This window comes from Panthera tigris, chromosome E1, assembly GCF_018350195.1.
Source record: "Panthera tigris isolate Pti1 chromosome E1, P.tigris_Pti1_mat1.1, whole genome shotgun sequence".
Lineage (NCBI taxonomy): Eukaryota > Metazoa > Chordata > Mammalia > Carnivora > Felidae > Panthera > Panthera tigris.
The window spans coordinates 4620446-4646882 of record NC_056673.1 but is presented as its reverse complement, the minus strand read 5'-3'; the positions used below and the strand labels follow the sequence as shown (position 1 = coordinate 4646882).

The 26437-nt window shown below is 46.2% G+C and overlaps 1 protein-coding gene across 3 annotated transcripts in view; it reads left to right on the top strand.

Annotated features, from left to right (window-relative positions):
- Nucleotides 1-26437, top strand: part of MYH13 (myosin heavy chain 13) — a 71473-nt gene that overhangs the window by 1633 nt on the left and 43403 nt on the right. Inside the window, exons 2-12 of one of the 3 annotated variants that reach the window (XM_042965989.1) lie at nucleotides 5556-5785; nucleotides 9416-9463; nucleotides 17161-17377; nucleotides 18945-19088; nucleotides 19177-19333; nucleotides 21454-21481; nucleotides 21569-21665; nucleotides 22796-22888; nucleotides 25110-25173; nucleotides 25265-25363; nucleotides 25473-25576. In XM_042965989.1, the coding sequence (XP_042821923.1) occupies nucleotides 5679-5785; nucleotides 9416-9463; nucleotides 17161-17377; nucleotides 18945-19088; nucleotides 19177-19333; nucleotides 21454-21481; nucleotides 21569-21665; nucleotides 22796-22888; nucleotides 25110-25173; nucleotides 25265-25363; nucleotides 25473-25576 (1158 nt within the window). In that variant the 5' untranslated portion in view covers nucleotides 5556-5678. Of the gene's footprint in view, nucleotides 1-5555; nucleotides 5786-6946; nucleotides 7597-9412; nucleotides 9464-17160; nucleotides 17378-18944; nucleotides 19089-19176; nucleotides 19334-21453; nucleotides 21482-21568; nucleotides 21666-22795; nucleotides 22889-25109; nucleotides 25174-25264; nucleotides 25364-25472; nucleotides 25577-26437 lie in introns of those variants that run through there. The other 2 variants (XM_042965988.1, XM_042965990.1) reach the window with 2 other exon arrangements.

The window sequence follows — 26437 nt, the reverse complement described above, 5'->3', positions numbered from 1 at the left end:
GGGGGAAGAGGGGTGCTATTGACTTAAGAGTGTTCTTCGCCATCTGAACAGGAAATTGGCTAAACGCATCCGGTAGGATGGGAGGACTGGATGGACAATGGTCAGGGTGTGGTCATCTGGTGAGCTTCACCAAACAGCAACATAAGAGACAGGAAATAACAAGAAAGATGGCATTGTCCTGGCTTCCAGAGCCCCCTGGCACTGACAGAGAAAGCTCTAGAGAAAGCTCCTGGTTTCTAAATCTCAGGCTGTCCTGCTGACATGGCCTTGCCTACTCTTCCCTTTCCCAAACTATGGAATCACTTCCAAATAATACCCTGCCATGCATTCATTAACGTAATCATCATAAGAACCCCATGAGTTAGGTTTTGTTATTATCCCCATTTTACAGGTAAAGAAACAAGCTCAGAAAAGTTAAATAACTTGCCCCAAATTCAGTTTAAATTATGAAATCAGGATCTGAACCTCCGCATTGTGACTCTCAAGGTCCATTCTTAATTACTACATTGCATGCAGATCTTAGCAACATAAATATACATTTTGGCTATGTCTGGCAAAGAATACACGTATTTTAGAATACATCATTTAAGATCCCAACAGTAGTAATTAAAAAAAAATTTTTTAATGTGCATTTACTTTTGACAGAGAGAGAGACAGAGACAGAGACCGAGCACAAGCAGGGAGTGGGGGGCAGAGAGAGACAGAGACACAGAATCCAAAGCAGGCTCCAAGCTCTGAGCTATCAGCACAGAGCCTGATGTGGGGCTCAAACTCACGAACCATGAGATCATGATCTGAGCCAAAGTCGGACACTCAACTGACTGAGCCACCCAGGCGCCCCCCAACAGTAGTAATTAAAAGTAATCGGACAAAAATGACACGCAAATGACAGGAGACCCTAATGCTGGCAGGGTATCAGTCCAGATTATGAGGCCAAGCAGGGAAGTCTCCAGTTTACAGAGCAGACCTTGCCAGTAGGATTTCTTCTTTGAACACAGTGTTCCCAGACCATCCACACAATCTCTCCCATGTTGTTTCAGAGAGGGTTGCCTGGTTTGTGTGTAATTCTGAGAAGCGTGTATAATTCTGAGAGCATTAGTGTCTAACAGGATCTTGCAAAGCCAAAAGCAGCTGCCTTGAGCAAAAACACAAACCAGACTTGGAGTCAAAGATGTTTGTTCTCATGCCCCTCTGCCACTTACTAGCTGTATGACTAGCCGCTCAACCTTGCCAGGCCTCAGTTTTCCCACGTGTAAAGCTGATCGATCTATCTCCTCATTGAGATTTAAGGAGAATCTATTTAAACGATTCTTTTGATAATCCCTTATCAACTGTGCTTTGCAAAATTCCTATGTATGAATGCCAGCAGTGAAGAAGGGTATACGTTGCATTTGAACAAGTTCTGAATTAGGTCTCTTGGGTTTGAAAGTAGAACAGGAAGGGAGTCTGTTTCCACCTGTAGCATTAATTAGGTAATTTGTCTGGAACCTCAATTTCTGATTCTGTACGGTCAGAATTAGATTAGATAATATTCTAGCACCCCCCCCCAACTCTGGTTCTGGGATCTAATATTCTCACCCAAATCTTTAATTAGGCAATGCAAATATGAATTAGTGTCACTCAGTGATGTACCTGTCCTATGACTTTCACCCAGAAATTTCTGTCCCTAGCTAGGGAACTTCCTGCTGCTTGCTGAAATTTCAACTGTTACATAAGCTCTTACATGGCTGTGAGGGGTAAGGTATGATCCCGCTACCAGCACAATTAATTGCCCTTTCTTCTCAAGTAGCCCTCTGAGGAATGACCTTGGTCACACTTATTTCCTAGTCCTCTCTATTTGGCCCTGCTACTGCCTCTCTCTTTCTTGCACCATCCAAATCTATGCGTCCTCTGAATGCATCTTGCATACTGATTGGTGGAGAGATTTGCTCCTAGGAAAATCAGGAAAACGTTTCCCTCCTCCTTGACACCTGCTCACTCCTTAATCCTTTGCCATCAAAGCTTCCACCCCCACCATCCTGCTGACATTAATGTCAAGATCACCTCCCTGACCAATGCAATGCCCTTTTCAGTCTTCTTTTTCTCTGGCTTCTCTATAGTGGTCTCCATTAGACCCTCTCTCTTGAAAATATCACCGCCCTTGACTTGTTCTGACTCTAATAATAAAGTTCCCTTTGCTTTCGAGTTCACAAAACCATTTTGTCACAAGAATGGAGAAAGCCCTTGTTCACAGATCTCCTCTCAGGTCTGGGAGAGATGGGATGATGGTGTGGGTGTGTGAGCTATGGACTATGGCAGGCGATAGCAGTGGGATAAAGATGAGACCCCCAAAAGGGCATGTGAGTGTAAAAATAGGCGGTCACCCCACTTACTAAAGCCAAAAGTAGTCTTCTTTACTTGAGGACTCTTATTTTGTTGAGTAATCAGCTGAATAGGAATAGCAGAGCTGAAGGGCTCCCATAACAGAGCTGAGTACCCGTAAGAGTTGGGGGAGACACTCCGGGGAGGAAAGGAAATAAACCACCAGCATCCTTGTGAAGGAAAATGGAGTTTGTAGACCTGACATTTCTTTTTTTCTTTTTTTTTTTTTTAATTTTTTTTTTTAACATTTATTTCTTTTTGAGACAGAGAGAGACAGAGCATGAACAGGGGAGGGGCAGAGAGAGAGGGAGACACAGAATCCGAAGCAGGCTCCAGGCTCTGAGCTGTCGGCACAGAGCCCGACACGGGGCTCGAACTCACGGACCGTGAGATCATGACTTGAGCCGAAGTCGGACGCTTAACCGACCAAGCCACCCAGGCGCCCCTAGACCTGACATTTCTGATGCACACTTTGAATACTTAACTCTAGGGAGTGTAATATAACCCTCTTCCACGTCTCCCCCCACAAAATCTTTAATAAAGTCCATGTTGCTCTCTTGGGTTTTTGGTGCTGACGGATTATTTGCTGTGGTCTATATCAAGGATGACGCAGGTGGAAACATAGTGTTTGTCATGAGCTAGAAACAGGCTGCGTGCAGAGACACCCAGATCAAGATGGAAATGATGGTATTTTGTTTGATCCCCCACACCATCCACATTGCTTGGGCAGAAACAGAATTATCCATATGCTTTTGCAGCTGAAGGGAAAACAGCACAGTTGGTAAAAGGGGTTATGTGACTTGCCACAGTCACTAACTGGCAGAAGTAAAATGCAAACCCATTGGTTCCCTTTGGCTCCAACGAAACCTTCACTCAGGTATTTGCCCACCCGCAGAATGACCTTTTCTCCCCACTCTGCGTTCCCTCCTCTCACCTCCTAAACATGCAGCCTTCTTCTGAGAGAGCTTAACCTCCTTAATGATTTCAAGTGTTGCCCCATACAGGTGACAGCTCCCCTCCCCCCAAAAAGTCCCCTTCCCTATAGACCTATGGTCTTCAGCCTTGACTTCTTTAAACTTTGAACACTTGTCCCTCCATCCTGTCATCTCAAGTTCAATATGTTGAAAATCTAAACTCATCTTTCTCTCCTGTACTTCCTTGGGGCTGGGGTCATGCCCCTAGGTTCCCAGGCTGAAATGAGGGCTAGATGAAAGGTGGTCAAACTTGGAAGCCATCTAAGTCCCATGGATGCTACCTTCAGGGTATCCCTTGGGTTTTCTCTTTCTTTCTTTTTATTTATTTATTTATTTATTTATTTATGTATTTATTTTTAATGTTTATTTACTTTTCAGAGAGAGAGACAGAGACAGAGCATGAGCAGGGAAGGGGCAGAAAGAGACAGAGACATAGAACCTGAAGCAGGCTCCAGGCTCTGAGCTGTCAGCACGGAGCCCAATGTGTGGCTCAAACTCACAAACCGTGAGATCATGACCGGAGCCGAGGTCAGACGCTCAATCAAGTGAGCCTCCCAGGCACCCCTCTCTCTCCCTTTAAATCTCATTCTGTCTCACTTAATCAAGGCCCTCCTTATTTCACACCATGATTATTTTTGTATTCAACACAAGTAGATTTTAATGTACTGACACAATGCGGGGTTAGGACTCAAAACAATAAGCCTATGGCCCATAGAGTTCTTTTCATCTCCAAGGTTTAAACATTTTCTCTTCTCGCTATACCTAAATGGGACAGTGAGGCGGAAAAAGTTTGATCCACATTAATCTTCTTCTCCTTGAATCTGCAGGATGGACTCAGAGACAGCAGGGCACGACCATTGTGAAGGCCAGCCTTCCGGGGCTGTGGAGAGTTTTCACACAGATCTGAGTTTGTAGGGCCATCCAGGGGATAATGCTAACTCTCTAACTGCCTGCCCGCAGACTCTGAGTCTGTGTAATCATCTCAGCGAGTTTTGCAGCAAGGTTTTTTAAATAGTTGCTAAATGGTTCTGGGCTCCCCTGGGTTCTCCCCTCTCCACTATATCCTACCATCAGTTCTAGAAGCATCATCAAATATCTTTACATATATATGTTCACTGTGCTGCTCAGAACATCAGAAGATCCCCCAGTGATCTCAGAACAATGTCCCAACTCCTTCACTGGGCCTTGGAAGCTCGTGGCGCAGTCGGTTAAGTGTCTGACTTCAACTCAGGTCATGATTTCATGGTTTGTGGGTTCAAGCCCCATGTCGGGCTCTGTGCTGACAGCTCAGAGCCTGGAGCCTGCTTCAGATTCTGTGTCTCCCTCTCTCTCTGCCCCTCCCCCACTCGTGCCCTGTCTCTCTGTCTCTCAGAAATAAATAAATGTTTAAAAAATTAAACAAATAATAATAATATGAATATGAACAACATAAACCCCTCAGGCTGGTAGAGAAAATCAAACATAATATACGAAACGGCAAGATGAACTAGAAACTACTACAAAAAGTTCATTATTATCTCTGCAGCACCCCCCCACCGGCCGCCGCCGACTTCCTTCCTTCCTTCCTTCCTTCCTTCCTTCCTTCCTTCCTTCCTTCCTTCCTTCCTTCCTTCTTTGGAGAGATCTCTCTCTCCTCCAAAGCAGTATCACTATCACCAGTAACAATTCTGATGAGATTTTGCATATACAACATGCTTTAGGGGGTTCAAATGCCTTGTGCATACATCTAATCCGTGGCCCATCCCACTCATTTGGATGCTTAGCTGAACCTTGGAAAAGTGGCTTCTCCTTTCCCATCCAGGGGCCCTGTCCCCACGTCTTTTATCAGCTCTTTTGAGGCAATGACCCCCTTTCGCATCCCCATTCCCCACTGCAAGCACAGAACCTCGTGCAGAGCAGGCACCCAAAACTGACATGCTTGTGGAAGCAAAAGTTTACAGGCACAGGTTCTCGAGTCAGAGAAGGTTTGAATCTTGTTCCTACCACTTACTCTTCACATGGCCTGGGGAAGTTCACTTCCACTGCCAGCGGCCCAATTTCCTTGCCTGTAAAAAGGTCACTAGAAAGATATTAGTGCTCCCCTCACAGAAGGGACTATCACAAAGCTTCAGTGAACCTATATGGACAAAGCCTGGCATGCGGTGAGTTCTTAATAAGTGTAAACTACGACTATTAAGTGAAACTGAGCCTGATTCCGTTGTCTTTCCTACCACTCCACAGATTCCCCATGAATCCCCTGGATTCACTGATTCGCTGGAACGTCTACTCAACATCTGCTACGCGCAGAAGGCTGTCCCTTGAATAAAAGCAGCTGTGGCTCTCTGTGGCTTTCTCCTGGGCCAAATGCTGCTAAGGAACAGAGACAACCTCCATGTGGATTACAGCCTTCTGGTTCCCTTCTTGTTTTCTGGAACAGGGACTAGGATGGGATTGCACCATCAGATCCACAGGTACGAAAGTTACTCCTGTTTACTGAAAAAGATGGCTCCGATCCCTTAATGTGCTAATATCTTCAGGGAATCTCTGATGGCTGGCAACAGTGTTTGCCATTCTTCCAGTTCGCCACTGGGCCATTTATTTTGCAGCTTCCCTCAGAAGCAGTATTCTGCCAAATCTACTTTGGAAAACACCACATGGAAGTCTTATTCCTGTCTGTTCCTCCTCTACACACAGTGTCATCTTGTTCCTGTTCCTCCTCTATGCACACGTCAACTTTCCTGTGGCAATGCCCCACCTGTACCAGACTACCCACTGGAGGACTGAATGAGACTCTTGAGTCACTATTGATCATATATGACTTAAGTCATTCTGTGTTGCCATCAATGGCTCTAATTTTCTACACATTCAAATATCACTTATGTTCTAGCAAGAAAGAAAGAAAGAAAGAAAGAAAGAAAGAAAGAAAGAAAGAAAGAAAGAAAGAAAGAAAGAAAGAAAGAAAACCCAAGCAACCATAAGAGCTGTCACAAAGACCATGTATTGTCATCAGAACTCCAGAATTTCATGTGGAACTTACTGACTCTGAACTTCAGCATGATTCGAACTTTGTAATCTGCTTCCTGGTCTATACCAGATTAGAAAAAACAAACTCAGGCAGGTAGAGGCAAGCATACTAACCACAAAAAGAAATCACACCTGGGATGCCTGGGTGGCTCAGTCCGTTGAGTGTCCGAGTTCGGCTCAGGTCACGAACTCGTGGTTCATGAGTCTGAGCCCCACATCAGGCTCTGTGCTGACAGCTCAGAGCCTGGAGCCTGCTTTGGATTCGGATTCTGTGTCTCCCTCTCTCTTTGCCCCTCTCCCGTTTGTACTCTCTCTGTCTCTGTCTCTGTCTCTCTCAGAAATAAACATTAAAAAAAAATTTTTTTTAAGGAAATCACACCTGAGAGGCTGGCCATGAAGTTGAAGGTGTAAAAACTAAAAAGCAAGGGGTGCCTGGGTCCTCAGTCAGTTAAGCATCCGACCTGGGCTCAGGTCATGATCTCACAGTTCGTGAGTTCGAGCCCCACATCGGGCTCTGTGCAGACAGCTTAGAGCCTGGAGCCTGCTTCAGATTCTGTGTCTCCCTTTCTCTCTGCTCCTCCCCCGCTCATGCTCTGTCTCTCACTCCTTCAAAAATAAGTAAAAACATTTTTTAAAAATTAAAAAAAAAAACTAAAAAGCAAACACAAAAATTCTTCACAATCTGGGAACAATTAGCACAGGGAAAAACCCACTACGAAAAACTAATTACTATGATGACTGCTTTCCATCATCCTCCCAGATGCCTGGATTTTTTTTTTAACAATAAATAAATAAATAACACTGGATGTGTTAAATGGTTGATCTTAAATTTTCCAGAAACTTCTGAGAAGAGGCACGCACCATTCCATATCAATGCTAGCTAGCTGAGATGGACTTACCGTCCGTGCTATTGATCGCCCATTGCTTGACAATTCATCCTGTGGTTCTGCCCTTCACTGACCTTCTTAGCACACCCTGCCCCAGTGCACTCAGCCCCTAGGACTCTCTAAGTCTCAAAGATCTGTGTCCAACGTCAAAATCCCTACGCAGCTGACTTGGCATTATGCAGCCTCCGCTGGTCATTTATCCAAGTAATTTAACAAGAGTGAGAGATCAGGGCTACGACGCATTTACATCTCACAAGTAAATGGTGATCCCCCAAATATAGCCAAGTTGGAGTGCTGGGCTGGCAGATTTGGGAGTATAAAGAGAGCTGGGGGGCCACACTCTCGAAACTGCTTCGCCGCAGCATCTGAAGGTAAGTGCTCACAAGTGCCCCCTTGTTTGCTCCGTGTAGCTGTGATTAAACCTCATCAGGTTACAGGTCAAGGAGGTACGGCCACACGGTAGTCGTTATTGAAGACCTACTAAGCGTAAGGTCTGGTGTTAAGGGTAAGACAGGTGACAATACGGGAAGATAGATAATTGCCTTTCAAAAAGCTCTTACAAGGAGGAAAAAGACAAGACTGTAAGCAATTAGGAGACCAAAAGGTGTGTAACCTGCAGAATAAAACTGAATATGACGCATCATTCCGCCTCTCTCCTAATTGTTTAGGTACGTGTTACACCACGCGGTTAGCAAATAAACATGTTAATTTGTGATATCTCTTCTGTGATTGCCTTGAACTATTATTTGAAATTTTTATGGTTATTTAAAAATTGTTTCCCATGTCAGGATTTCTGGGAGATGATTGCAGGAAGAAGCTCTCCCAAGCATTCTATCCATCCTAGGGTGCCCCGTGGGCATGATTAGCTGGTGTCCAAGACTGGTCTTGCACAGCGTGCCTTGTGGACGGTGGGCTGGGTCACGTCTGACACTGCATCCATCAGAGGGGCCCCAGGCTTGGGAGACTCTGATTCCAGGCCATCGTCTCCACCTGAGTACCTCCTGTCATGCATTCACAGGGCTAAGAGAAATCCTGGAGATTATTCTGGTCCATCTGTCTCGTTTAGCAGAAGGAAACCAAAGTTCAAAGAAATTACAAGAGCTTCTTGATGGAACCAGGGTTAGAAAACAGATTCTGCCTCCACGTCTTACTTGTTTTAAACTAAGGACTCAGAATATAATATGTAATCACTGAATTTTTTCCTGAAAATTTTGGTAAGAATTTCAGGGGATATAGCTGGAGATGATCAGAGACTCAAAAGAGAAAGAGATGGAAAGGGCAACAGAAATAATAAGCCAAGTGTTGAAATGTCTCTTCCTGCCCAAATGGTATTTCATGACAGGTCCCCTGGTTCCATAGAAGTACTGTGGAATAAATGGGAAGTTTGCTTAAATTAAATTTGATGTCAAAAACGTTCAGACTCTCACGGCTCCTAGAGATCGTCACGTAGGTTATAAACTGCTAGACTGGAGATGCTTTAGTCCTAGACGAATTTTCAGCTGCCCTCCCTAACCTTCATCCTCTCTAGGAGAATGTAGACTATTCAAGGGAGTGTTTTTCCTACACGCCTGAAAGAGGCTTTGCCTACGATTCACACCTTTCTCTTATTTCCAAATGAATTAACTACTGGCTTTAAGCATCCAGGTTAAATTTGGATCATTTCCTCTCCCTCCTTTCTTTTTTTTTTCCTGACCGCTCACAGCCCCCTACTCTCAGCCAGAAGCATCATCTCCTTAAGGCCCCATAGCATTTCATCAGCCTCTTTCAGAATTTATGTTACTTTTCCTTGGTTGACGATTTATTTGATCGTGTCTCTTTAACTCTTACTAAATTTTGCATTCACGTAGGGCAGAGACCATCTTTATTCTTCTTTGCACCTCATCTTAAAGAACTGACATGGTACTTTGCACACACAGAAGATACTTTTTAAAAAGATATAAACCGTATGTTGTCATTAACCAATTATTTAAAGAATAATCATTTAACCAAAGGGGGGGAGTGGCAAATTTAATTCCATCCCACATTTGCTGTGTACCTTTTTAAAAGCAGAACTTGCAGCAAACACAGTTTCTATATTTATTTAAACTGTTATATAAACATATATGTTATATATATATTTATTTATTTATTTAGAGTTCACTTGTTCTTTGTTTGTGTTTGGTTTTGGTTTCTGAAATGACCCCCAAGAAGACACATTGCTCCTGAAGGACACCGACCATCGCTTTGGAAACCAAGAAGGTAAGAGTCAATTTCAACCAGATTTGAAATTAGCAAACTTTGTTTTACCTATTTTCATTCCGACTGCGCTCATAAGGAGCTGAAATTGAGGAAACTGAAACCAATTACTTAAGTATTCCTAAAGGCAGATTTCAAAATACGCAGGTTTTACCAAATGAAGAATAGTTCCCCAAATTTGCTCATTATCCTAATAGGCATAAAATACAGTGCAGAATTTTGACACACAAGCTCCAGGTCAATATAGTTAGTTGGCCCAGAAGGTAACGTTCAACGTTCATACTGTCATGATTCAGTCTTCACACACAGGCTAACCTTGCTGTTCCTTGAGCAGTCTACATCATTGAATCCACCCAACTATGCCTTTCCTCCGAGAGAACAGAGATCGATTCAAACCTATACTAATAAAAAGCCCTTTCCTTCCCACCTCCCTGCAAGATTTGCATTTACTAGAGACAATTCCAGATGACTTAGGACCAAGGACACCAAAGTATAATTGAGTCATGACCCCACCATTGCCGACAAGATATGGTGGCTGAGGAACTCCCAGCCTGAAGGGGGATGAAAGAAATTCAAGAGCGACATCAGGTGCCCTGACGGCGAACAGATAAAGGGGGGTGGGGCACTCAGAAGGTGGCAATGGAGATTAAGTGGACCAGGGTGGCTGTCTCAGAAGACCCCCAAGGACAGGAACAGAGTTGGGGGATGAAGAGACAGGGCTGCATGGGCATATAAGCCCAGATCCAGTTTTTGAAACAGAGAAGATGCTAATTAAGGGACTTGGGGAGGGCAGCGTCCAGGAGCACCATGAGTCACGCCTAGAGAGTTGGATCAGACCTAACAAGGCAAAGCTGATCAGCCAAGAATGAATGGTTTTATCCTTGGGTCACAGAGCACAGTTGCATAACTATGACGAGAAGATCTGACTTAGCAACCGCACGCACGCAGAGGATTGAGGGGGTTTTGCTTGACAGTGAGCGGTGAGTCAGCAGGGGGACGGGGCTGCCAAAAGGCAGTCGCCACCTCGGGCGTTGCACCTGGGTCAAGAGAGGGGAGGGCACAAGGTGATGGAGGACGACATGTGGTTTGGATGTCATACTTTGAGAGATTAACAGCAGTGGGTTCGCCATGACAGTAGAGGAGAGTCAGAAGCACATCACAGAGGAAGCAGGTGAAGGTGGGATGGAGGCCGTTCAGCATGGAGAAGAGAAAGCTAAGAAGAACCAGAGAAGCCGCCAGATGGGTTCAGAGTTGTCTTGTGGGCAGAAGGCTCGCACTCCCCCTGTTGTTACCAAGAGCCGGGATGCGGGTGGGTCGTCCAGCAGTTACAACAAGCCAGATTTTAGTCTCCAGCACGAGGAATCTTGAGCCCGTGAAAACTGTCCAAAACAAAGAGAGCTGTCCCTAACGGTGTTCAAGGAGGAGGGATAACCCCTTTTCCAGAATGTTGCTGACACGACTCGTGCCTCATCCTGGTAGTAAAATTAGGAGATCCTGGGTTCCGAGTCACGGTTAGAGTAGTGGCTAAAAGGAAAGAATCTGCACTTTAAAACTGATCGTGACTTGAAACCCACAGGAAAGTCTTGTTTCTCTGAGATGCCTAAAAATAGTTTGTCCGTGGGCTATTGTGGTTGTCCCCATCTTCAGGCTCTATTCTTACGCACGGTCACACATTCTGTGATATACCCATTTAACACCAGTACTGTTAAGTCCCTTAATGTTTTTATTTACATGGATTCCTTTTTTTCTTCAATTTTTTTTAATGTTTATTTATTTTTGAGAGAGAGAGCATGGGGGAGGGACAGAGAGACAGGATCCGAAGCAGGCTCTGCGCCAACACCAGAGACCCCACCGCGGGATTCGAATTCGTGAACCCTGAGATCATGACCTGAGCCGAAGTCAGATGCTTAACCCACTGAGCCACCCAGGCGCCCCTTCTTTGATTCGTTTTTTTGGTCACCCTACCCTGGATGCTTGCTATGAAAGTGTGGACCACCAGCTGAGACATTTGTTAGATCTTCAGAATTTCGATCCCACCCCAGACCTGCTGCATCAACACATGCATTTCAGCAACACGCCCAGGTGGATTCATCCGCACGCCAGCGTGTGAGAAAAACACTGCCTTATATCACATCACCGGCATCAACGGGAACAGCACACTCTCTAAATGCGAGGCACATATCAATCACCCTGTTTGACCCATTTTAATTTTCTTCACATTTTTCATAAAATATTATCTCTGATCATGAGAAGCATCTTACAATCAGTGAAATGAGGACTGTAGTGAGGTGCATTTTTTTTTTTATTTCTGAAACATGAAATAATTTACCTCGCAATTGATGACAGTTAGGTTTTGATACACTAATAGATTTAACGAACGCATAATTATTACAATTAAGAAATATTTGCCTAAGGTCATTTTGTGCAGGACCGATGGACCATGCCATGGTTTTGGAAAGAGTGGTTTCAGGAGAACAAAATAATGACTCAAGCTAGTAGTTCCCAAACATCGCTGGGTTTGAGGCCCTTGGGAAGAATTCAGGTTCCCCAGCCTCAGCCACAGAGATTCTGTTGCCAATGATTGACGTAGATCATTTTCCAACACTGGGTATCATGCTGAATGCTAACCCATGCTAAATCATGTAAGGTCATACACCTGTAACCTGACAAGATTCCCTCATTGTGCCAACAACTCTCAAGTGTAACCTGCAGATCTTCAGAGATTCCTAAGAACTTTTCAGGAGGAACAGGAGATCCAGACAATTTTCATAATAATGCCTAGATACTATTTGCCTTGTTTCACTGTGTTAACCTAATGATGCAAAACAAGGGTGGGCAAGACTTCTGGTGCTTTATTACAAATCAAGGGATGCCACCAAGCCAGACTAGTTGGAAAAAAAATTGTTTTTAATTTAAAAAGCCAGTTTTGGGGGCACCTGGGTGGCTCGGACGACTGAGTATCCAACTTTGGCTCAGGTCATGATCTCACAGTTCATGAGGTTCTGCGAGTTCCAGTCCTGCACTGGGCTCTCTGCTGTCAGCACAGAGCCTTCTTCAGATCCTCTGTCTCCCTTGCTCTCTGCCCCTCCCCCACTTTCTCTCTCTCTCCCTCTCTCTCTCTCAAAAATAAGTGAAACATTTAAAAATTCTTAAAAAACTAAATTAGGGGCGCCTGGGTGGCGCAGTCGGTTAGGCGTCCGACTTCAGCCAGGTCACGATCTCGCGGTCCGTGAGTTTGAGCCCCGCGTCGGGCTCTGGGCTGATGGCTCAGAGCCTGGAGCCTGTTTCCGATTCTGTGTCTCCCTCTCTCTGCCCCTCCCCCGTTCATGCTCTGTCTGTCTCTCTCTGTCCCAAAAATAAATAAAAAACGTTGAAAAAAAAAAATTAAAAAAAAAAAAAACCTAAATTAAAAAATAAAAGCCAGTTGTACTTAAAAATTACTTACAATTTCCAGCAACAAAAATTATTAATTTTAGCATCCTTCAATTCTTGCATACATATATTTAGAATATTCTCTGTGATGAAATGGGAAGTCTGTGGAAGGCACTCCTGCTACGTACCAGAGTTAGGTGGTTGTCTCCAGGAAAAGCACATGCACAGTTGCTTGAGTTGCAATATGAGCTAGCCACTATATTCACACGGTGCCATCAATACTTGAAAGAAATGTGGTTTTCCAGAACTGGATATTTGGCAGACATGTTCTCAGAAAGGAATGAAGTCTGCTTATCATCTCGAGAAAAACACCTGACAGTATTTGTTACTAATGATACAGTTGAACTTTCTTTTTTTTTTTAATGCTTATTTATTTTTTGAGAGAAAGAGAGACAGAGCATGAGTGGGGGAGGGGCAGAGAGAGAGGGAGACACAGAATCCGAAGCAGGCTCCAGGCTCCGAGACATCAGCACAGAGCCTGACGTGGGGCTCGAACCTACAAACTGTAAGATCATGACCTGAGCCAAAGTCAGACGCTTAACTGACTGAGCCACCCAGGTGGTCCTATATTTGAGCTTTCAAGCAAAAATTAGAATTTTTGAATACTTGCATCTGCTACCACTAACTTGACAACTTCCTAATACTTGAAGAATTTTCTAATGAAGTCAGTGCAGACATTGATAATTGTGATTGTTTCATATACTGTATCGAAACATGTTAACATTTGGAAGTTTCGTATAACTCAGGGAACCAGTATTTTCCAAGGGACTCACGTATGATGTTCACAGGTGGGAAAAGATCCATTCAAAGTTCAAATACAGGGGGCGCCTGGGTGGCTCAGTCAGTTAAGCGTCCAACTTAGCTCAGGTCATGGTCTCGCAGTTCATGGGTTTGAGCCCCACATCGTACAAAATATTCCTAGATACAGTTTCAGGTTTTATTCCACATTGCAATTAGCCTTTAAGGAACTACCACTTGTCATGTTTTGGTACAATATCTAAGAAGAATATTCACAATTATTTGAAAAGACAATGAAAATACTCTCTCCTTTTCAAACTACGTAACTGTAGAAGGCCAGATTTTCTGTATTTACTTTAATCAAAATAAAACAAATAAGCAAGGCACGCCTGGGTGGCTCAGTTGGTTAAGCATCCGACCTCGGCTCAGGTCATGATTTCACGGTCATGGGTTCGAGCCCCGCGTTGGGCTCTGTGCTGACAGCTCAGAGCCTGGAGCCTGCTTCGGATTCCATGTCTCCCTCTCTCTCTGCTCCTAACCCACTCATGCTCTGTCTTGCTCTTTCAAAAATAAATAAATGTGAAAAAAAATTAACAACAAAAATAAAACTTCCAGTAACAGACTGAGTACAGAAGCAGGCATGAAAATCCAGCTGTCTTTTATTCAGCAGACATTAAAGAAAGTTGCAAAAATAAGAAACAATGCTATTCTTCACACTAATTCATTTTTGTTCTGGAAAATATAGTCATTTGCATAAAAATGTATTATTTACGCTAACAGGTAATGGATTTGATAGCAATTTTATTTTACTTATTTTTTAAGTTTATTTTGGGGGGGAGGGGCAGAGAGATAAGGAGAGAGAAGTCTAAGTAAGTGCCACACTGCCAGCACAGAGCCCAACATGGGACTCAAACCCACAAAGCGTGAGATCGTGACCTGAGCTGAGATCGAGAGTTGGCTGCTTAGCCGACTGAGCCCCCTAGGTGTCCCTAATAGTAATTTTAAACGAATTAATGAATATTTTTAAATGCTCTCCACTTTAATTTCTAATGTCTAGTCTCTCCTCTGAAAATCTAACCACCATGGTTCAGCGGAGGCACTGACCAAAGTAGAATTACGATGCAGCCTAGCCCAATAAGGCCCAGAGGGAAGCAAATGCTTCTCTGCCTGTAGGAATAAAACCCCGCAGTGGCACCAGAAGGAATAATAAAACAACTGTTACCCATGAAGAGCAATTTCATAACGGGTAAGCTGGGGGAGACTGACTTCCAAGAGAGAACCATAAACAGTTCAATCCTCCTACTTTTAATAGGAAACGTAAAAGGCCTTATTAGAAAAAGAGATGAACTTCTCTTAAGAGAGCTATGGGGATACATATGTGTAACATCACTCTATAATCAGTTACAGGAGAACAAGTAGGAGGGAAACAGGAGGGAAAGGGAAGGTGGGTAACTGGGGGAAAAGAAGTGGAGGGGCCCCGGGGGGGGGGCGGTCAGAATCCAAAGGGGGCAGGACAAGCAGGTGCAGAGGCAGAAAAGGAGTCTGAGAGTCACAGCATCTGCAGGGGCCTTAGAAATAAGCTAGACTTGCAACCTCATTTTAAGTGGAAATAGAGAGGCGCCTGGGTGGCTCAGTTGGTTGAGTGTCGACTTCGGCTCAGGTCATGATCTCACAGTTTGTGAGTTCGAGCCCCACGTCGAGCTCTGTGCTGACAGCTCGGATGGAGGCTGGAGCCTGCTTCAAATTCTGTGTGTCTCTCTCTGCTCCTCCCCTGCTGTGGTCTCTCTCTCTCTCTCCCTCTCTCTCTCTCTCTCTCTCTCTCTCTCTCTCTCTCTCTCAAAAATAAATAAACATTTTTTAAAAATTAAGTGGAAACAGAGGCCCGGTGAAGCTAAGTGGTTTGACCAAGTGCAGCACTGGGACGTTAAAGCCAGGTTTTCTGGCTTCTAAGCAGGGAAAATACATAGAAGGATCAATGAAGAGGGGGATAGTTTGGGGAGGGAGGGATAGGATGGAGGGAGGGAAAGAGGAGAGAGGGATGGGGAGAGCCACGTGTACACATACTCACACACACACACACCAGCCAGTGAGTTGTAAGGCAGCTGTTAATCTAATTAAACACTGCCTGTCACACCCTGACACTGTTACACACAAGTGAAATTTGGAGGACACTGCACGATGGCCAATACCTCTCAAGTCTGCTATGCCTAGAAATCACCTGGAGATCTCATTAAAATGCAGCTTCTGGGGGCACCAGGGCGGCTCAGTCAATTCAAGCATCCGACTTCGGCTCAGGTCATGATCTCACCATTTGTGGGTTTGAGCCCCACATCGGGCTCTGTGCTGACAGCTCAGAGCCTGGAGCCTGCTTCGGATCCTCTGTCTCCCTCTCTCTCTGCCCCTCTCCCACTCACACCCTGTCTCTCTCTCTCTCTCTCTCTCTCTCGTTTATTTTTGAGACAAAGAGAGACAGAGCATGAACGGGGGAGGGTCAGAGAGAGAGGGAGACACAGAATCTGAAACAGGCTCCAGGCTCTGAGCAGTCAGCACAGAGCCCGACGCGGGGCTCGAACCCATAAGCTGTGAGATCATGACCTGAGCCGAAGTCGGACGCTTAACCGACTGAGCCACCCAGGCGCCCCCCCCCCCAAAATTTTTTTAATGCAGCTTCTGATTCTGTATCCGGCGTGGGTTCTGCATTTCCAGCACATCCCTGGGTGGTGCAATTATAACAGGTTCAAGGACCACATTTATAAGAAGGTTTGAGGCCAGCAGTTCTCAGATGTGGTCCCTAGACCAGCAGCAGCAGCATCACCTCGGAACTTGCTAGAAATGCAAATTCTCAGGCCCTCCCCCAGACCTACTGAATCAAAACTCCAGGGTTGGGGCCCAGCCCTCTGTGTCTTAACAAGCCCTCCAGGTAAACTCTGGTGCACATTAAAATGTAGAACCACTGTATTTGGCCATAATGCTTCCCATCAGCTTGCTACCTAGAATGTTCTAAGCGAGTGTGGCAAGACTATTTATGTTCAAGTCATTACTTTCCATTGGGCTGTCTGAAATTTCTACTAGGAACTATCAACATCCCAATCATTGTTTTCAGACACCCTTAAGATTTGGGAATCTTCAGGGGATCTTAAGATTTGAGATCACAGGGCTCAAACAAGGTATGTCATTAAGGAAGTAGTTCCCAAGTCCTCTTTTGTTGGACTCACCTTTGTTGGACTCACTCTGGTTGGTTCAGACTTCCTTCCGAGCGTGGAGCTGAACTAAGAGATACCCCCCCAAATCAGCACGCAGGGATGAAAACCACCCCTCAACCATTTTTCTTAGGATGCAGTCTCTCCCTTAGCTCATTGCCCCTTGCCCACTCTAAGCCCCTAGACATGGTCCTAGATTCCTCATGACCTAAATTAATCCCAGGAGCTTTTGATCCGACCCCCTGGGATGGGTAGAAATAATAGGGTGGGACCCTTCAGATTCAGGAGTCACCCCGGCTCCAGACTCAGCCATCTCCCTGGTCTTCCCAGCCCCCCTGCAGTCATGAGTTCTGATGCCGAGATGGCCATTTTTGGAGAGGCGGCTCCCTACCTGCGGAAGCCAGAGAAGGAGAGAATCGAGTCACAAAACCGCCCCTTTGATTCTAAGAAAGCCTGCTTTGCAGTAGATGATAAGGAAATGTACGTGAAAGGTATGATCCAGAGCAGGGAAAATGACAAAGTCACGGTCAAGACGCTGGATGACCGGGTAAGTGTTGATCTCAGATGTCCTTGAAAATGTGGGCATTCTCATGTACCTTTGGCGTGGAATATTGGAAATCACATGCTAGTCCGTAGCAATGTGAAGACAGAACACAACTAACGTTGATCTATTCCGTAGTGAAGTGACATTTGCAAACGCCTTCATTCCTGCTTCTTTCGTTTTTCTGGGACTTGGGCTTTGAGAGTTTTTGTGATGTTTGCTTTGGAGAAAGGAGAAGGTTAGGGTGGCAGAGGTTGGACCATTTAAGGGAAAGATCGATGCTGGTTGCTGCTGGGTGGGCCAGGCAAATGTCATTCCCTAGGCTGCAGAGTGACTTATAGAGAAAACACTAGAGGCGATTCCTAGCTTAATGTAGAATTACAGGGCACCATTCAATTCAATATTCACTGGACGCCCACCACGCCTGGCGTCCATCGCTTTGCAGACAGAAGCAAATCTCACAACCTGCCTTCCCAAAGTTTACCATCTTGTGTAGGAATTAAGATGTGACTGACAGGTATGAGTCTCAGTTCACAAACTCAGGCATACAAGGCAGATCTTTATTTTATTTGTTGTTTGTTTATAGAACTTAACCTCTGATTTCAGCCTCTTTGCACTGAGTTGGAAATAAATTTTCTTCAGTCATTCTTGGGGGCCCCTCCCATGGTTGTGCCTCATTTTCGTAATCTTACACGGTCACATGCTGAGGATCTCACTGCTTCCCTGAATGATCTGAAAAGAAACAAGTCCCAATGTCTGAAGGTTCAGGATACACAGAATTTTCCATCTCCCCTTATGCTATCTTGGGTATCTACTCTAGTGCAGAGCAGCGGGGCAAATGAGTCTCCTTTCCTCAAGAGATTTGGCCCGTACCAACAAATCCCCGCCTTTTTGCCTTCTGAGGGGAAACCCACAGAAGGGAAATTAAGTAATAGTCTCAGAAATATACAGTTTGACCACGGACCATGGTGCAAGCCCAAATGCTGTAAATGCAAAGAATGATGGAACCCCGGAAAAGATAGGGAGACAGGAAACAGGTCACAGGGGAGGTGTCGCCTGAGCTGAACTTTGAGGGGTTCTGAACATAATTTCGGTGAAGGTACTCGAGACAAAGGAACCCATGTGAGCAGAGGTATTGAGGTGGAAATGCACAGAATACACTGGAATACTTCTTTCCAGCCTCTTGACCTTTGTCTCATATCAGCACTCACGGCAAATGGGTCGAACAGAGGCGGCCTGCCCTGCCCTGGCCTTGGCCATCCCGAGTCCCACTTGGACCCCGAGGGCTAAAGGGCTCTATTGCTGTGCGTACCTGTGGCTCATTCCCCGAACACGGGATGGCATGCTGACAGGGGGCACCAGACCAGAACCGGTTATGCAGTTTGACCGGGATTAGGTTAATCAAGGATAGTTCTTTGTGGATCATCTCTGGGAATGGAGATGATCCATAAAGCTATTCATGGTAATGGGGTGATCACACTGCAGTGTCGCACGACTTCCTCTGCACCAGGTAGAGTGGGGTACAGATCATTGGCTCTCCTACTCATCATGTGCTTTTCCTCTCAATCCCCAGACACTCACCCTGAACAGTGACCAGGTGTTCCCCATGAACCCTCCCAAGTTTGACAAGATCGAGGACATGGCCATGATGACGCATCTGCACGAGCCCGCCGTGCTGTACAACCTCAAAGAGCGTTACACAGCCTGGATGATCTACGTGAGTGCCCTTTGGCATCTCCTTATTAAGCCGTCCCCCTCTCCGAGTAAAGACAAGATCCACATGCTGCATTTTCTGGTTTTCTCAGACCTACTCGGGCCTCTTCTGCGTCACCGTCAACCCCTACAAGTGGCTGCCGGTGTACAACCCCGAGGTGGTGGCCGCCTACCGAGGCAAGAAGCGCCAGGAGGCCCCGCCCCACATCTTCTCCATCTCCGACAACGCCTATCAGTTCATGCTGACGGGTGAGTCATTTCTTCAATCCGTATTTCTTATGAGTAGTTTTTAGTTCCTTATTCAAGCCCTTTAATTGGACTGCTTCTCAGCTAATTATTCAAGCCCTTCGATCATCTGGATGGGGCGATGAGCAAAGTGACCTTGGGAGACTCCGATGATTGCATGATGATTTTGCAGTATCTTCCATTAGCAGCCATGGTTCGTAGGCCAGTGCTGACGACTGATGCCGTGCTGCACACATGCTTACTGGGGGGGGGGGGGGGGGGGGGGGGGACCAGGAACGCAGGGAGATGCCCTGCCCTTACCTCCACAGAATCCCCCAACATGAGCATGCTTAGAAGGGAGCCTATTAGTGGCAGCTAGAAAGCAAAGTTGGAGAAATGCGCATAGCAAAGTCCCTGCGCTGTCTTCCTCCCCAGACTCGGGTTCCTCTGTCTCTTCCCTAAATTTCCAGGAGGGCACAGGATATAGAGATGTGACGATAGCGTCACAACACCCTGTTTTCTGTCACTTTGACCCGTGCCACTTTCACCTGACTCGATTTGGTGCAGACTCAAGAAGCAGAAGCAAGCCTCTGAGATTTGACGACCCTGAAAGTCATCTCCTAAACCTCATGTTGTCCAGACCTCAGCCCTCCCTCTCTTCACACTCAGTCCTAGACATTACTGTACATTTCATATTTGTCTGCAAATCAACTAAAGTTACATCAATTTGAAAAGGAAGATCGATAGCACTATTTTTTTTTGTTTGAGGAGGGTTTAATATTTTTTTAATGTTTATTCATCTTTGAGAGAGAGAGAGGCAGAGCATGAGCAAGGGAGGGACAGAGAGAGAGGGAGACCCAGAATCTGAAGCAGGCTCCAGGCTCTGAGCTGTCAGCACAGAGCCCGATGTGGGGCTCGAACCCACAAACCATGAGATCATAACCTGAGTCGAAGTCAGATGCTTAACTGACTGAGCCCCCAGGTGCCCTGTGGAGGGGGGGTGGTTTTAAAGCTTATTTACTTATTTTAAGAGAAAGAGAGAGAGAGGCATGCATGTGAGTTGGGGAGGGCCAGAGAGAGAGGGAGAGAGAGAGAGAATCTTACGCAGATTCCACACTCAGAGTGGAGCCCAACATGGGGCTTGATCCCACAAACCATGAGATCATTATCTGAGATGAAATCAATGTTTAACTGATAGAGCCACCCAAGTGCCCCCAATACCACTATTTGTATGAGTTTCTAGGGCTGCTGTGGCAAAATCCCATAAAGCAGGTGGCTCACACAACAGAAGTTATCGTCTCAAAGTCTGGAGGTGCAAAGTCCAAGGCTGGGGTATCAGCGTGGTTGGGTCCTTCCAAGGGCGGAGAGGCAGAATCTGTCCCCTGCCCCTCTTGCTGTTTCTGGAGGCTTCCTGGCTGTCTGTGGGGTTCCTTGGCTTGTAAAAACATCACTCTGCTTATACATTTGCCTTTACATGGTGTTCTCCCTGAGTGGATCTATCTCCAAACCTCTCCTTTTGATAAGGACCGAAATCATATTGGATTTGGGCTCCACCCACCCCAGGGCGACCTTATCTTCACCAATAGCACCTGCAAAGACCCTGTTTCCAAACAAGGTCACATTCTGAGGTCCTGGGGGTAAGGATCTCAACATATGAATTTGTGGGGGACACCACTCAACTCATAAGCGACTGTAAGTGGAAAACCATGGTCACTTTCCACGAGTACAGAGTAAAGGTAAAAGAAAATCTCAATGACAACCAATCAGTGCCCATAGATTCTAATTAGAAGCCGTGCCTTCCCACAAGCCCTGAGTCTGAGACTTGTTCTTTGTTGAGAAAGGGCTGGCAAGGAGTTAAAGACCCATGAACAAGAAAAACTTGCACACTGTGGGATTCACTGTTCACTCACTGTTCATTCACGGACACCACGCTGTCCGTGGTGCACATCCCACATTTGGGAAACCTGCACCAATGGTCTCGAGGAAGATTAGACACTCCCCAGCCTCACACCCCTCGTTCAGGTCAGCGCCACATGGACCCCGACCACACCCGATGTTGCCCTGTGTTTTGTTTTTTGTTTTTTGTTTTTTATTCCGTGTGTTTGCTGTTTCTTTATTCCGTCTTCTTCCCTCTGCATTTCCAGATCGAGACAATCAGTCCATCCTCATCACGTGAGTAACCTGTGTTTGCACCATGAGGACACGGAAGCCGGCACTGCCCCTTCCACCCTTTTATCTCCCTTACTTTTAAATCGGCAGCGGCGAATCCGGCGCGGGGAAGACCGTGAACACCAAGCGTGTCATCCAGTACTTTGCAACAATTGCGGTCACTGGGGACAAAAAGAAGGAGCAGCAGGTAAGCAGCTCCCTCCATCGGGAGGTTTGCGGGCATAAGTCCAACTTAAAGAGTGGGTGAGCACCAAGTGCAGGCAGTGCGCCGCGTCGTGTCCTAAGGGTGCTTGCGGGGCAGGGCGGGAGGTGGTGGCACCACAGCTCCGTCAGGAAAAGCCAGGGACAGGTGAGCAACTCACTATGCACTCCCCTCCAGGAGGGATGCTTCAGGCCAGGGGCTCTCAAAAAACAGGTGAGCGCACGTAAGAATCACCAGGAGGGCTTGTGAACGACCGATCGCTAAGCCCCTGGCCCAGAATTTCTGACCGAAATGCCAATCTCACATTCACGACGCTGACGCTTTGCATTTTCATCACGTTCCCTCTGTTCACGCAACTGGTCCAGGGATCACACTTTGAGAACCAGCTGGGCGGGACAGGAGTTTGAAAACTGCCCTGGAGACAGAAGGATAAGCAGTCGTGGTGGGGGCTGAGGGTAAAAGTTCTACCTTCTTAAACATTTTTTTTTAATGTTTATTTCTGAGACAGAGAGAGACAGAGCATGAGCGGGGGAGGGGCAGAGAGAGAGGGAGACATAGAATCCGAAGCAGGCTCCAGGCTCTGAGCTGCCAGCACAGAGCCCGACATCTTCTTTAAGCGGACTTCTGAGCAATAGTTCTCATGACATATTTTTTGCTACTTAAAATTTTTTTGAGAACCACTATTTCTATAAGTGATCTCTTGGGGCACTTTAATTGCTCAGTTCTATTTATACTTCTGAATCCAAATCTATTAGTTGGGTCCCGATGCATGCAGTAAGGGGTGTATGTATTCTAAAAATCCATGCTTTATAATGAAGTGTTATCAGAGAAGAAAGGCAGCCTGAAAAATCAAGATGAAGCCTGAAATCTGGTGTGACCAGAGTCACGTCAATGCTATACTAATCAGACCGTCTCCTGGATGGGACCTTGAAGCCTCCAGGGAGGTGGGGGGTGAGGCCGTGGGTTCCTTCTCACATCTGCACTGGCCACCGGGCTGGACTGGTCAGCATCTCTCCTTGGACCCTGCCCGGAGCATACACACATTCGAGTCACCAGGGGGCTCCTTCAAGGGACAGTCCAAAGTCCTCCCTTTGTCTCTTCTTGTTTATTATTAGGGGACGCTGGAAGATCAAATCATCCAGGCCAATCCCCTGCTGGAGGCCTTTGGAAACGCCAAGACTGTGAGGAATGACAACTCCTCGAGATTTGTAAGACCCAGTCCAATTTTCCACACCCCCCCCACCCCCACCCCAGAACCAAACCCTCTCCTCAAATGCTGGATATTAAAAAATGCCACATAAACCAGAATATAGCCAGCCCTATTCTACCCTCACGTGATTCAGATCTATCTGCCCTGCTGGGATATTCTGATACACTGAAGAATGTGTTGGCTCATTCTCGGCAGAGGGAGAATTATCTGTCCCTCCCTAACTAGACAGCGACATCTCAGAGCATCCTGAAGTTACGGTGATTCAGGTTCCACAAGTAGAGAGCAATTCTTTTATGCTAAAATTGGTCTCTTGAGGCAGAAACTTTTGGGGGGGGGGGTTGCAGAGGGAGAGAGAAAATCTTAAGCAGGCTACAGGCTCAGCACAGAGCCTGATGAGGGGCTCGATCCCACGAACTGTGAGATCATGACCTGAGCCGATACCAAGAGTCAGATGCTTAACCTACTGAGCCCCCCAGACGCCCCTTGAGGTAGCACATTTTAAAATGTTGAAGTCCATTGAGCAATCTCATTGGCTTATTAGCCACATAAACCTTAGTGTGAATTAAGTGAGCAGCTTTAATTTCTCCAAGTCAGAGGCATTGGGAAAAGGAAAAGTCCTGTGAAGGCAGGAGAGCCCAAAACCTGGGAATAAGTTGATGTTGAAAATACTGAAGGATATGTTCCATCCCTCAATGTCTCACTTAAGTTTAGCTCGGCCAAAGAGGCATTGACTTCCTCCGTCGGCAAATAAACAACCAGTCCTCTACCTAACCTCGCTGTACCAGGAGGTGAGCAAATACCACGAGGTGAAGCCCTCATTTATGCCTGTAGTTGCAAAAGTACATCAGGACTTCACACATCTCAGGAGGTGGATAATCTCAAGCTTGTGTTTCATCGTTATTTCTCAAAGATAAAGTGGTCACCGATGAGAGAGTAGATGTAGCCATCAAGGACTGTGACAATGATCCCTGACCTTTCTTCTTTCTTTCCCTCGGTCCTCTGTGCATTGCCCATTTGCACATCTGTCCTCCCTGTGCACAACTAAAATCTCTTGCTCGTAGGGGACCTGGGTGCATGTTACACAGCAGAGACATGGTACATACATTGGCATCAAGTCAGTTATTGAGCTAACCTGGTGCTATGAGGAAGACAATGCCTTTAGACACCCCCTATAGTCCTTAGGCCTCTCCTCTTGGCCCAGACCCAGAAGTCACGATCACCCTGGTTATTCTGTCTACCTTCCGCCCACCCACCAAACATCTGCAGGCTAAAACTTCCATCATCTCCCACTGAGCAGCTAACAATACCGAAGACCAACACTTACAGTTCACTCATACCTCCACTGGCCCTACACCAACTCTTCTCAAGCTTCATTCAGAAAATATACCAGGGCATCTGGGTGGCTCAGTCATTCAAGCATCCGATTCTTGGTATTGGCTCAGGTCACGATCTCACGGTTCATGGGATCGAGCCTCCTTTGGGGCTCTGCACTGAGAGTGTGGAGCCTGCTTGGGATTCTCTCTCTCCCTATCTCTCTCAAAATAAATAAATAAGCTCAAAATAAAAGAAGAAAATATTGAGAATATTACTAACGACCACATTCCTGACTATGGGTGAATAAGCAAGGCAACATTTTTGCCCTCAAATTTGCTCACAGTTTGGTAAAGACCAATCACTCATAAAATTTCACCTCTCGCCTCCCCTCCAAAGGGGAGAACTCAGACTCTGAATGTGTATTTGGGGAGCCAGAGAGCCTGGCCTGAGCCTGGAAGCTAGGTTTGCCTGTAGTAAGCAGTAAGGGAAACCAAAGGAAGAAATCTCAGAAGGAAAAAAGGAGGTCAGCAAGACAATCCAATGAGACCCATCGAAGTTGTCATGAAGTGTTTGGGAATCCGGGTACCAGAGAGCAGGTTAAAAACCAAGGGGACAGTCTAGCGTGAGGTGGTCTCAAGCAGAAGTTGGTGAGGGAGACTGTGGGCATCCCCAGAGCTGGAGGAACAGGGCCAGATGCTTTGGGTAGAACTATCTGAGTCTTGATGGACCCAGAATGGGGACACTGGATGCCAGGCAGACAGAGAAGAGGCAAGTCCTCTGCATCTGGCATCACTTTCTCCGTGACCCTACATTTCCCACTCATGGCTGGTGGTCCCTAGCAAAAGCCAGCCACGCTACCATATACATGAAATAATGGTGATGTTTGTCTAACTGCCATTGGACAGGGGAAATTCATTCGGATTCATTTCGGAGCCACGGGAAAGCTGGCATCTGCAGACATCGAAACCTGTGAGTCAGGGCACCCCACTGGGCACCATGGGATTTGACCACAGAGGCATCTCCCAGGGACCTCAAATCACATTATTTCCTGTTCCCTTAGATCTCTTAGAAAAATCCAGAGTGACATTTCAGCTGTCCAGTGAGAGAAGCTATCACATTTTTTACCAAATCATGTCAAACAAGAAGCCAGAACTAATCGGTAAGGTCTTAGGGGTTATTGCTCTCATCTTCCAAATCAGTCACGTAGGAAAAACACCCCGTGTACGAGGTGCGCGAGGCGCTGATGGGACCTCCTTTGTGTTTCACAGACTTGCTCCTCATTTCAACCAATCCCTTTGACTTCCCCTTCGTGAGCCAAGGAGAGGTCACCGTGGCCAGCATCGATGACAGTAAAGAGCTACTGGCAACTGATGTAAGCATCTTTTCTCCTTCCTCCTTTCTTTCTGTGTGGAATCACTGAGCTTGTGAACGGAGAGGCATCCTAGCGATCTAATGAGAAACGGGGCCCCAGAGATGTTAGGTGATCAGACCCAAGATCTCAGAGATGGAGATGTCAAGACAATTCGTCCAGATTGCACCCCTCCCAAGCACCCAGCACCACCTCAGCAGATCCCTTGGGGGATCCAGAACGTTCTCCCAAACAGGACTTCCCGTTCCCTTCTCCAGCACTTTAGATGTTCACACATATAAGGTTTTGAAAGGTTTTGTCCGAACTTCTCAGGTTACAAAACCATCTGCACGGTTCTTTAAGAAAAAATTTAAAAAAAATTTTTTTTAATGTTTATTTATTTCTGAGACAGAGAGAGACAGAGCGTGAGTGGGGGAGGGGCAGAGAGAGAGAGGGAGACACAGAATTGGAGGCAGGCTTCAGGCTCCGAGCTGTCAGCACAGAGCCGGACGCGGGGCTCGAACTCGAGAGATCATGACCCGAGCCTAAGTCAGACGCTTAACTGACTGAGCCACCCAAGCGCCCCAAGAAAAATTTTAAGACACAGCCAAGTATGAAGCAGGAAAGATAACCCACTCTGTAGCAGACGCTCCACTCCTCAGGCTACCTGCCCACTCAGGCTCACCTTCAGCTCCCACATCCTTAGCGCACCCATCGGCCCCCACCCCCAGCCGTTAGCTTTGGGAAGCATTTCTAAGGTTAATAACTAGAGTAATAATAACGAAGTGCATTGAGCACTTACATGAGCTAGGAACTGAGATAAGGGCTTTGTCCGTGTTACCTTGTTTAAGCCTCCCCCAAACCTGTGGTAGAGGTAACGACTAT